The following is a 14,600-nucleotide window of genomic DNA, read 5'->3' as shown; positions in this document are numbered from 1 at the left end:
AGAGCATGTGCGATCGCTTTAAGCGGTTTCATGAGCATGGCACTTATGTTATTCATTTGTCAATCACCAGATCTGAACCCAACTGAGCAATTATGGGATATTCTGAAACAATGCCTGAGAAAATGTTTTCCTACAGCATCAACAGCAACCAGGCATCAGTTGAGTGAATGGGTGGTGCTGCAAAACCTCCTGCACAATTTCAGACAATGGTAGCCTCAACTCCATGGTGCATACAGGCTGTACTGGTTGCACGTTGTGGCACAATGCCTTATTGTGTGTCTTAAAAATGGTGTTTCCATTTTTAATGTGCACTACTTAAAGTTAAACAGCAAATTATGTACAGTAGCATTGTTGCCTCATAGCTCTCCTTCATTGGTTCTATTCCAACCAAAGGAATATTATGTGTTTCCTGTAACATTTCAAAAACACACTCGTAGGTAAATTTAAGTGAGTATTTATGGTTGTTTGGTAGATAGTTTAGACTGTAAGGAATGATTAAACATTCTCTGTAAAGTGGTTGGTACTGTATATGTAAAGGATAATATTAATTACCACGGTTACCAATGAATGACGATAATAATGAATCCAATGTGAGATAAAAAAAAAAACAAGGGAGACACTAATTTTACCACCTTTCTTCTTGTTTAGACTCTGGCATCAGTTTTCAGAGCTGTACATATGACGAATGTAGCAGAATTGATTATTTCCATGCTCTGCTTAGCAGTTCTCATTCCCATTAAGGAGCTTAATTCCCGTTTCCGAACTAAGCTGAGGACACCCATACCTGGAGAAATCATTATGGTAAGAACTATGGTGGAACAAATGTAAAATGAAGAATCGTAGTGTGGTCAATTGTCAAATCATGGGGACCTCATGGATGCGGAGGACATTTCCAAGCAGGTCCATAAAATAACTTATTTTGTTACACTGGTGAGTTGTGATAAGATCCAACTGAAGATACAATACTGACTTACCAGATTTTTCATGTTTAGCTGAGGTGACCATGCTGATTGCAGATCTATATTCAATAGTGATATTTACAGCTGAAGGGTTTGAATAAATTCTTTGTTTTGCCAACAAAACTGTTATTAATAGGGATGTGCACCGGCCACTTTTGGTGTCTCGTGCTTTGGATTCGGATTTGCCTGAGGTTTTGGGTTCGGATTTGTTTCGCAAAACACCTGACGAAAGGTTTTGGTTCGGATTTAAGGTTTTGGATTCGGATTTATTTTGAAAAAAACATAAAAAGTGCTAAAAACCAGTTTTGCGGTTTTCTTTTTCACTCCTACGCTATTATTAACCTCAATAACATTCAATAACAATCATTTCCACTAATTGCCAATCTATTCTGAACACCTCACAATATTGTTTTTAGGCCAAAAGGTTGCACCGAGGTAGCTTGAGCACATAATGCCAAAAAAAGAGGTACAAGATGGAATTGTTCTGGGCCCTCCCTCCCACCCCTCGCGAGATTCGACGCGAGACTTGGACGACAGAGCCTCGTTTTCATTTTTTGCCCGCCGGAAATATCCAAACAGTGCTCGGATCCCGTTCGGATCCGCATTGTTCGGGTGGGCTCGGATTAGCGGAATCCGAGCCTGCTCATCTCTAGTTATTAAGTGTTTACAATTTTCAGGCTTTCTGTGGGTAAGTAGTTGAGATATAGATAATAGAATTGTGACTTTACTATTTGAAGAGTTGGAATGTGATTTATTTTGTCAGGAATGTTTAAAAGTGAAACTTGTTCTGTTTATTTCAGGTTCTAGTAGCTACTGGAATAACTTTTGCTTCCTCCCTGGACAACCGATATAATGTACAAATAGTTGGGAGCATACCAGCAGGGTAATTATTATTATAATGATTTTCCTCTATGCATATTGTGCCAACATTGTTTGCATTGCTGTACAATCAGAAAAAAGAACATTACATGAGCAACACAATTACACTCAAATGGGCTGAAAAATCCTTTCCACTAGATCTTACAGTTTAAAAATCTGTAAGTGTCACTCATTTACTCTATGATTACCTACATTGGTACCACAATTTGCCTTGCTAAAAAGTTATTCCATTACCTTTTTTATTGTTTTATTTTTATTATTTAATATCATATTCCCCAAACCTGTACATTGTTTATAGACTGCAATAATATAAAGTGTCATCACAACTACAGGCAGTACAAGACCCTGCAGCTCAAAAATGTGTTGTAGTAGGAATCTTTTTGCAGGGTGAGATTTGTACAAAATATAACAGTCTTAATATGCATACTGATTATTTGATTGATCTGGTAAACCTAGCCTAAGAAAACACAAAGAAGTTTGGGAATACACAGTGGATACCCTCCAAGTTAATGTCTGTTTCAATATAATTACTGCTTTACCAGCTAACATATTCCTCTCTTCTAACAGTTTCCCAGCTCCTAAACTGCCTACGCTGAATGTCATTCCTAATGTGATTGGAGACACTATTGCCATCACATTTGTGGGCTATGCTGTGTCTGTGTCACTTGCTATGATCTATGCAGAGAAGCACAGATATAGCATTGATCCTAATCAGGTGAGACATCATCTTCAATCTAGTAGACATGGTGGGGTTATAATCTATGCTCATTATGAAAGTTATTACCTATGCAAAAATACAAACTGACTTCATCTAAGCATATTTTACTGAGATTGATGGATGTTTACTAGAGATTCTTAAAACTGGTCACCAACAGTATGGTCGATGCAAGGTATGCACTTTTTAACATAAAAATGAATATGGTAAGACAGTATGGTGCACAAAACTCACTGCCAAAAGTTGTATTACAACTACAGCAAAAAGAATATTTATAGAGAGCAACAGGCAACAAAGCAATAAATAACTGGTATGCTGGATTTGGTAAAAAGAGATGTAGTTATTAGAGCATATAAATGAATGCATAGCATGAGCACCATGGTAAAAATGATATAGTGTTACAGCTATATTACAGGCTAGATAGATGAGGATCTATCCTGCAATGTGTGTAAAGGTCACCCCCATTGTCAATATTGTACAGTGATACCTCCATGGCAGCCATACCTTATACAAAGATTAACCAAGTTACTATTTATATATTGCACAGAAATAACACCATTACTAGTCATATATTATACCACAATACCATCTCTATTGTTAGTGAGATATTCTACAGAGATACCCCCATTACCAGCCATATATTGCACAGAGCAGTGGTGGAAGTGGTGGAAGTGGAGGTGTATACAGTGGTATGCCATACCGCCACTTCTCCTACTGCCTTCATTGTAACACTATCACATTCTAGTCACTTACATTATACATATATACAGTGGTGGAAGTGGAGGTGTATACAGTAGTATGCCATACCACCACTTCTCCTACTGCCTTCACTGTAACATTACCACATTCTAGTCACTTACATTATACATATATACAGTGGTGGAAGTGGGGTGTATACAGTGGTATGCCATACCGCCACTTCTCCTACTGCCTTCATTGTAACACTATCACATTCTAGTCACTTACATTATACATATATACAGTGGTAGAAGTGGAGGTGTATACAGTAGTATGCCATACCGCCACTTCTCCTACTGCCTTCACTGTAACACTATCACATTCTAGTCACTTACATTATACATATATACAGTGGTAGAAGTGGAGGTGTATACAGTAGTATGCCATACCACCACTTCTCCTACTGCCTTCACTGTAACATTACCACATTCTAGTCACTTACATTATACATATATACAGTGGTGGAAGTGGGGTGTATACAGTGGTATGCCATACCGCCACTTCTCCTACTGCCTTCATTGTAACACTATCACATTCTAGTCACTTACATTATACATATATACAGTGGTAGAAGTGGAGGTGTATACAGTAGTATGCCATACCGCCACTTCTCCTACTGCCTTCATTGTAACACTATCACATTCTAGTCACTTACATTATACATATATACAGTGGTAGAAGTGGAGGTGTATACAGTAGTATGCCATACCACCACTTCTCCTACTGCCTTCACTGTAACATTACCACATTCTAGTCACTTACATTATACATATATACAGTGGTAGAAGTGGAGGTGTATACAGTGGTATGCCATACCGCCACTTCTCCTACTGCCTTCATTGTAACACTATCACATTCTAGTCACTTACATTATACATATATACAGTGGTAGAAGTGGAGGTGTATACAGTAGTATGCCATACCGCCACTTCTCCTACTGCCTTCATTGTAACACTATCACATTCTAGTCACTTACATTATACATATATACAGTGGTAGAAGTGGAGGTGTATACAGTAGTATGCCATACCGCCACTTCTCCTACTGCCTTCATTGTAACACTATCACATTCTAGTCACTTACATTATACATATATACAGTGGTAGAAGTGGGGGTGTATACAGTAGTATGCCATACCGCCACTTCTCATACTGCCTTCATTGTAACACTATCACATTCTAGTCACTTACATTATACATATATACAGTGGTAGAAGTGGAGGTGTATACAGTGGTATGCCATACTGCCACTTCTCCTACTGCCTTCATTGTAACACTATCACATTCTAGTCACTTACATTATACATATATACAGTGGTGGAAGTGGAGGTGTATACAGTGGTATGCCATACCGCCACTTCTCCTACTGCCTTCACTGTAACACTATCACATTCTAGTCACTTACATTATACATATATACAGTGGTGGAAGTGGAGGTGTATATGGTGGTATGTCATACCGCCACTTCTCCTACTGCCTTCATTGTAACACTATCACATTCTAGTCACTTACATTATACATATATACAGTGGTGGAAGTGGAGGTGTATACAGTAGTATGCCATACCACCACTTCTCCTACTGCCTTCACTGTAACATTACCACATTCTAGTCACTTACATTATACATATATACAGTGGTAGAAGTGGAGGTGTATACAGTAGTATGCCATACCACCACTTCTCCTACTGCCTCCATTGTAACACTATCACATTCTAGTCACTTACATTATACATATATACAGTGGTAGAAGTGGAGGTGTATACAGTAGTATGCCATACCGCCACTTCTCCTACTGCCTTCACTGTAACACTATCACATTCTAGTCACTTACATTATACATATATACAGTGGTAGAAGTGGAGGTGTATACAGTAGTATGCCATACCGCCACTTCTCCTACTGCCTTCATTGTAACACTATCACATTCTAGTCACTTACATTATACATATATACAGTGGTAGAAGTGGGGGTGTATACAGTAGTATGCCATACCGCCACTTCTCATACTGCCTTCATTGTAACACTATCACATTCTAGTCACTTACATTATACATATATACAGTGGTGGAAGTGGAGGTGTATACAGTGGTATGCCATACCGCCACTTCTCCTACTGCCTTCACTGTAACACTATCACATTCTAGTCACTTACATTATACATATATACAGTGGTGGAAGTGGAGGTGTATACAGTAGTATGCCATACCGCCACTTCTCCTACTGCCTTCACTGTAACACTATCACATTCTAGTCACTTACATTATACATATATACAGTGGTAGAAGTGGGGGTGTATACAGTAGTATGCCATACCACCACTTCTCCTACTGCCTTCACTGTAACACTATCACATTCTAGTCACTTACATTATACATATATACAGTGGTAGAAGTGGAGGTGTATACAGTGGTATGTCATACTGCCACTTCTCCTACTGCCATCACTGTAACACTATCACATTCTAGTCACTTACATTATACATATATACAGTGGTAGAAGTGGGGGTGTATACAGTAGTATGCCATACCGCCACTTCTCATACTGCCTTCATTGTAACACTATCACATTCTAGTCACTTACATTATACATATATACAGTGGTGGAAGTGGGGGTGTATACAGTAGTATGCCATGACGCCACTTCTCCTACTGCCTCCATTGTAACACTATCACATTCTAGTCACTTACATTATACATATATACAGTGGTGGAAGTGGAGGTGTATACAGTGGTATGCCATACCGCCACTTCTCCTACTGCCTTCATTGTAACACTATCACATTCGAGTCACTTACATTATACATATATACAGTGGTAGAAGTGGGGGTGTATACAGTAGTATGCCATACCGCCACTTCTCATACTGCCTTCATTGTAACACTATCACATTCTAGTCACTTACATTATACATATATACAGTGGTGGAAGTGGAGGTGTATACAGTGGTATGCCATACCGCCACTTCTCCTACTGCCTTCACTGTAACACTATCACATTCTAGTCACTTACATTATACATATATACAGTGGTGGAAGTGGAGGTGTATATGGTGGTATGTCATACCGCCACTTCTCCTACTGCCTTCATTGTAACACTATCACATTCTAGTCACTTACATTATACATATATACAGTGGTAGAAGTAGGGGTGTATACAGTGGTATGCCATACCGCCACTTCTTCTACTGCCTTCATTGTAACACTATCACATTCTAGTCACTTACATTATACATATATACAGTGGTAGAAGTGGGGGTGTATACAGTGGTATGCCATACCGCCACTTCTCCTATTGCCTTCACCGTAACACTATCACATTCTAGTCACTTACATTATACATATATACAGTGGTAGAAGTGGAGGTGTATACAGTGGTATGCCATACCGCCACTTCTCCTATTGCCTTCACCGTAACACTATCACATTCTAGTCACTTACATTATACATATATACAGTGGTGGAAGTGGAGGTGTATACAGTGGTATGCCATACCGCCACTTCTCCTACTGCCTTCACTGTAACACTATCACATTCTAGTCACTTACATTATACCTATATACAGTGGTAGAAGTGGGGGTGTATACAGTGGTATGCCATACCGCCACTTCTCCTACTGCCTTCATTGTAACACTATCACATTCTAGTCACTTACATTATACCTATATACAGTGGTGGAAGTGGAGGTGTATACAGTAGTATGCCATACCGCCACTTCTCCTACTGCCTTCACTGTAACACTATCACATTCTAGTCACTTACATTATACATATATACAGTGGTGGAAGTGGAGGTGTATACAGTAGTATGCCATACCGCCACTTCTCCTACTGCCTTCATTGTAACACTATCACATTCTAGTCACTTACATTATACATATATACAGTGGTAGAAGTGGAGGTGTATACAGTAGTATGCCATACCGCCACTTCTCCTACTGCCTTCATTGTAACACTATCACATTCTAGTCACTTACATTATACATATATACAGTGGTGGAAGTGGAGGTGTATACAGTAGTATGCCATACCGCCACTTCTCCTACTGCCTTCACTGTAACACTATCACATTCTAGTCACTTACATTATACATATATACAGTGGTGGAAGTGGAGGTGTATACAGTAGTATGCCATACCGCCACTTCTCCTACTGCCTTCATTGTAACACTATCACATTCTAGTCACTTACATTATACATATATACAGTGGTAGAAGTGGAGGTGTATACAGTAGTATGCCATACCGCCACTTCTCCTACTGCCTTCACTGTAACACTATCACATTCTAGTCACTTACATTATACATATATACAGTGGTGGAAGTGGAGGTGTATACAGTGGTATGCCATACCGCCACTTCTCCTACTGCCTTCATTGTAACACTATCACATTCGAGTCACTTACATTATACATATATACAGTGGTAGAAGTGGAGGTGTATACAGTAGTATGCCATACCGCCACTTCTCCTACTGCCTTCATTGTAACACTATCACATTCGAGTCACTTACATTATACATATATACAGTGGTAGAAGTGGGGGTGTATACAGTAGTATGCCATACCGCCACTTCTCATACTGCCTTCATTGTAACACTATCACATTCTAGTCACTTACATTATACATATATACAGTGGTGGAAGTGGAGGTGTATATGGTGGTATGTCATACCGCCACTTCTCCTACTGCCTTCATTGTAACACTATCACATTCTAGTCACTTACATTATACATATATACAGTGGTAGAAGTAGGGGTGTATACAGTGGTATGCCATACCGCCACTTCTTCTACTGCCTTCATTGTAACACTATCACATTCTAGTCACTTACATTATACATATATACAGTGGTGGAAGTGGAGGTGTATACAGTAGTATGCCATACCGCCACTTCTCCTATTGCCTTCACCGTAACACTATCACATTCTAGTCACTTACATTATACATATATACAGTGGTGGAAGTGGAGGTGTATACAGTGGTATGCCATACCGCCACTTCTCCTACTGCCTTCACTGTAACACTATCACATTCTAGTCACTTACATTATACCTATATACAGTGGTAGAAGTGGGGGTGTATACAGTGGTATGCCATACCGCCGCTTCTCCTACTGCCTTCATTGTAACACTATCACATTCTAGTCACTTACATTATACCTATATACAGTGGTGGAAGTGGAGGTGTATACAGTAGTATGCCATACCGCCACTTCTCCTACTGCCTTCACTGTAACACTATCACATTCTAGTCACTTACATTATACCTATATACAGTGGTAGAAGTGGGGGTGTATACAGTGGTATGCCATACCGCCACTTCTCCTACTGCCTTCATTGTAACACTATCACATTCTAGTCACTTACATTATACCTATATACAGTGGTGGAAGTGGAGGTGTATACAGTAGTATGCCATACCGCCACTTCTCCTACTGCCTTCACTGTAACACTATCACATTCTAGTCACTTACATTATACATATATACAGTGGTAGAAGTGGGGGTGTATACAGTAGTATGCCATACCACCACTTCTCCTACTGCCTTCACTGTAACACTATCACATTCTAGTCACTTACATTATACATATATACAGTGGTAGAAGTGGAGGTGTATACAGTGGTATGTCATACTGCCACTTCTCCTACTGCCATCACTGTAACACTATCACATTCTAGTCACTTACATTATACATATATACAGTGGTAGAAGTGGGGGTGTATACAGTAGTATGCCATACCGCCACTTCTCATACTGCCTTCATTGTAACACTATCACATTCTAGTCACTTACATTATACATATATACAGTGGTGGAAGTGGGGGTGTATACAGTAGTATGCCATGACGCCACTTCTCCTACTGCCTCCATTGTAACACTATCACATTCTAGTCACTTACATTATACATATATACAGTGGTGGAAGTGGAGGTGTATACAGTGGTATGCCATACCGCCACTTCTCCTACTGCCTTCATTGTAACACTATCACATTCGAGTCACTTACATTATACATATATACAGTGGTAGAAGTGGGGGTGTATACAGTAGTATGCCATACCGCCACTTCTCATACTGCCTTCATTGTAACACTATCACATTCTAGTCACTTACATTATACATATATACAGTGGTGGAAGTGGAGGTGTATACAGTGGTATGCCATACCGCCACTTCTCCTACTGCCTTCACTGTAACACTATCACATTCTAGTCACTTACATTATACATATATACAGTGGTGGAAGTGGAGGTGTATATGGTGGTATGTCATACCGCCACTTCTCCTACTGCCTTCATTGTAACACTATCACATTCTAGTCACTTACATTATACATATATACAGTGGTAGAAGTAGGGGTGTATACAGTGGTATGCCATACCGCCACTTCTTCTACTGCCTTCATTGTAACACTATCACATTCTAGTCACTTACATTATACATATATACAGTGGTAGAAGTGGGGGTGTATACAGTGGTATGCCATACCGCCACTTCTCCTATTGCCTTCACCGTAACACTATCACATTCTAGTCACTTACATTATACATATATACAGTGGTAGAAGTGGAGGTGTATACAGTGGTATGCCATACCGCCACTTCTCCTATTGCCTTCACCGTAACACTATCACATTCTAGTCACTTACATTATACATATATACAGTGGTGGAAGTGGAGGTGTATACAGTGGTATGCCATACCGCCACTTCTCCTACTGCCTTCACTGTAACACTATCACATTCTAGTCACTTACATTATACCTATATACAGTGGTAGAAGTGGGGGTGTATACAGTGGTATGCCATACCGCCACTTCTCCTACTGCCTTCATTGTAACACTATCACATTCTAGTCACTTACATTATACCTATATACAGTGGTGGAAGTGGAGGTGTATACAGTAGTATGCCATACCGCCACTTCTCCTACTGCCTTCACTGTAACACTATCACATTCTAGTCACTTACATTATACATATATACAGTGGTGGAAGTGGAGGTGTATACAGTAGTATGCCATACCGCCACTTCTCCTACTGCCTTCATTGTAACACTATCACATTCTAGTCACTTACATTATACATATATACAGTGGTAGAAGTGGAGGTGTATACAGTAGTATGCCATACCGCCACTTCTCCTACTGCCTTCATTGTAACACTATCACATTCTAGTCACTTACATTATACATATATACAGTGGTGGAAGTGGAGGTGTATACAGTAGTATGCCATACCGCCACTTCTCCTACTGCCTTCACTGTAACACTATCACATTCTAGTCACTTACATTATACATATATACAGTGGTGGAAGTGGAGGTGTATACAGTAGTATGCCATACCGCCACTTCTCCTACTGCCTTCATTGTAACACTATCACATTCTAGTCACTTACATTATACATATATACAGTGGTAGAAGTGGAGGTGTATACAGTAGTATGCCATACCGCCACTTCTCCTACTGCCTTCACTGTAACACTATCACATTCTAGTCACTTACATTATACATATATACAGTGGTGGAAGTGGAGGTGTATACAGTGGTATGCCATACCGCCACTTCTCCTACTGCCTTCATTGTAACACTATCACATTCGAGTCACTTACATTATACATATATACAGTGGTAGAAGTGGAGGTGTATACAGTAGTATGCCATACCGCCACTTCTCCTACTGCCTTCATTGTAACACTATCACATTCGAGTCACTTACATTATACATATATACAGTGGTAGAAGTGGGGGTGTATACAGTAGTATGCCATACCGCCACTTCTCATACTGCCTTCATTGTAACACTATCACATTCTAGTCACTTACATTATACATATATACAGTGGTGGAAGTGGAGGTGTATACAGTGGTATGCCATACCGCCACTTCTCCTACTGCCTTCACTGTAACACTATCACATTCTAGTCACTTACATTATACATATATACAGTGGTGGAAGTGGAGGTGTATATGGTGGTATGTCATACCGCCACTTCTCCTACTGCCTTCATTGTAACACTATCACATTCTAGTCACTTACATTATACATATATACAGTGGTAGAAGTAGGGGTGTATACAGTGGTATGCCATACCGCCACTTCTTCTACTGCCTTCATTGTAACACTATCACATTCTAGTCACTTACATTATACATATATACAGTGGTGGAAGTGGAGGTGTATACAGTAGTATGCCATACCGCCACTTCTCCTATTGCCTTCACCGTAACACTATCACATTCTAGTCACTTACATTATACATATATACAGTGGTGGAAGTGGAGGTGTATACAGTGGTATGCCATACCGCCACTTCTCCTACTGCCTTCACTGTAACACTATCACATTCTAGTCACTTACATTATACCTATATACAGTGGTAGAAGTGGGGGTGTATACAGTGGTATGCCATACCGCCACTTCTCCTACTGCCTTCATTGTAACACTATCACATTCTAGTCACTTACATTATACCTATATACAGTGGTGGAAGTGGAGGTGTATACAGTAGTATGCCATACCGCCACTTCTCCTACTGCCTTCACTGTAACACTATCACATTCTAGTCACTTACATTATACATATATACAGTGGCGGAAGTGGAGGTGTATACAGTAGTATGCCATACCGCCACTTCTCCTATTGCCTTCATTGTAACACTATCACATTCTAGTCACTTACATTATACATATATACAGTGGTAGAAGTGGAGGTGTATACAGTAGTATGCCATACCGCCACTTCTCCTACTGCCTTCACTGTAACACTATCACATTCTAGTCACTTACATTATACATATATACAGTGGTAGAAGTGGAGGTGTATACAGTAGTATGCCATACCGCCACTTCTCCTACTGCCTTCACTGTAACACTATCACATTCTAGTCACTTACATTATACATATATACAGTGGTAGAAGTGGAGGTGTATACAGTAGTATGCCATACCGCCACTTCTCCTACTGCCTTCATTGTAACACTATCACATTCTAGTCACTTACATTATACATATATACAGTGGTGGAAGTGGAGGTGTATATGGTGGTATGCCATACCGCCACTTCTCCTACTGCCTTCACTGTAACACTATCACATTCTAGTCACTTACATTATACATATATACAGTGGTGGAAGTGGAGGTGTATATGGTGGTATGCCATACCGCCACTTCTCCTACTGCCTTCATTGTAACACTATCACATTCTAGTCACTTACATTATACATATATACAGTGGTAGAAGTGGAGGTGTATACAGTAGTATGCCATACCACCACTTCTCCTACTGCCTTTACTGTAACACTATCACATTCTAGTCACTTACATTATACATATATACAGTGGTAGAAGTGGAGGTGTATACAGTAGTATGCCATACCGCCACTTCTCCTACTGCCTTCATTGTAACACTATCACATTCTAGTCACTTACATTATACATATATACAGTGGTAGAAGTGGAGGTGTATACAGTAGTATGCCATACCGCCACTTCTCCTACTGCCTTCACTGTAACACTATCACATTCTAGTCACTTACATTATACATATATACAGTGGTGGAAGTGGAGGTGTATACAGTAGTATGCCATACCGCCACTTCTCCTACTGCCTTCATTGTAACACTATCACATTCTAGTCACTTACATTATACATATATACAGTGGTAGAAGTGGAGTTGTATACAGTAGTATGCCATACCGCCACTTCTCCTACTGCCTTCACTGTAACACTATCACATTCTAGTCACTTACATTATACATATATACAGTGGTGGAAGTGGAGGTGTATACAGTGGTATGCCATACCGCCACTTCTCCTACTGCCTTCATTGTAACACTATCACATTCGAGTCACTTACATTATACATATATACAGTGGTAGAAGTGGAGGTGTATACAGTAGTATGCCATACCGCCACTTCTCCTACTGCCTTCATTGTAACACTATCACATTCGAGTCACTTACATTATACATATATACAGTGGTAGAAGTGGGGGTGTATACAGTAGTATGCCATACCGCCACTTCTCATACTGCCTTCATTGTAACACTATCACATTCTAGTCACTTACATTATACATATATACAGTGGTGGAAGTGGAGGTGTATACAGTGGTATGCCATACCGCCACTTCTCCTACTGCCTTCACTGTAACACTATCACATTCTAGTCACTTACATTATACATATATACAGTGGTGGAAGTGGAGGTGTATATGGTGGTATGTCATACCGCCACTTCTCCTACTGCCTTCATTGTAACACTATCACATTCTAGTCACTTACATTATACATATATACAGTGGTAGAAGTAGGGGTGTATACAGTGGTATGCCATACCGCCACTTCTTCTACTGCCTTCATTGTAACACTATCACATTCTAGTCACTTACATTATACATATATACAGTGGTAGAAGTGGGGGTGTATACAGTGGTATGCCATACCGCCACTTCTCCTATTGCCTTCACCGTAACACTATCACATTCTAGTCACTTACATTATACATATATACAGTGGTAGAAGTGGAGGTGTATATGGTGGTATGCCATACCGCCACTTCTCCTACTGCCTTCATTGTAACACTATCACATTCTAGTCACTTACATTATACATATATACAGTGGTAGAAGTGGAGGTGTATACAGTAGTATGCCATACCACCACTTCTCCTACTGCCTTCACTGTAACACTATCACATTCTAGTCACTTACATTATACATATATACAGTGGTGGAAGTGGAGGTGTATACAGTAGTATGCCATACCGCCACTTCTCCTACTGCCTCCATTGTAACACTATCACATTCTAGTCACTTACATTATACATATATACAGCGGTAGAAGTGGAGGTGTATACAGTAGTATGCCATACCACCACTTCTCCTACTGCCTTCACTGTAACACTATCACATTCTAGTCACTTACATTATACATATATACAGTGGTGGAAGTGGAGGTGTATATGGTGGTATGCCATACCGCCACTTCTCCTACTGCCTTCACTGTAACACTATCACATTCTAGTCACTTACATTATACATATATACAGTGGTAGAAGTGGAGGTGTATACAGTAGTATGCCATACCACCACTTCTCCTACTGCCTTCACTGTAACACTATCACATTCTAGTCACTTACATTATACATATATACAGTGGTAGAAAGGAGGTGTATACAGTAGTATGCCATACCGCCACTACTCCTACTGCCTTCACTGTAACACTATCACATTCTAGTCACTTACATTATACATATATACAGTGGTGGAAGTGGGGGTGTATACAGTAGTATGCCATACCGCCACTT

The 14,600-nt window shown here is 39.9% G+C and overlaps 1 protein-coding gene across 1 annotated transcript in view; it reads left to right on the top strand.

Annotated features, from left to right (window-relative positions):
• Window positions 1–14,600, top strand: part of LOC142141173 (solute carrier family 26 member 10-like) — a 62,771-nt gene that overhangs the window by 12,950 nt on the left and 35,221 nt on the right. Inside the window, exons 5-7 of the mRNA XM_075199349.1 lie at window positions 649–801; window positions 1,760–1,842; window positions 2,406–2,553. Of these exons, the coding sequence (XP_075055450.1) occupies window positions 649–801; window positions 1,760–1,842; window positions 2,406–2,553 (384 nt within the window). The remainder of the gene's footprint in view (window positions 1–648; window positions 802–1,759; window positions 1,843–2,405; window positions 2,554–14,600) is intronic.

This window comes from Mixophyes fleayi, chromosome 2 (genome assembly GCF_038048845.1).
Source record: "Mixophyes fleayi isolate aMixFle1 chromosome 2, aMixFle1.hap1, whole genome shotgun sequence".
Lineage (NCBI taxonomy): Eukaryota > Metazoa > Chordata > Amphibia > Anura > Limnodynastidae > Mixophyes > Mixophyes fleayi.
Note: the sequence above shows the minus strand (reverse complement) of the source record. Positions and strands in the feature narration are given on the sequence as shown.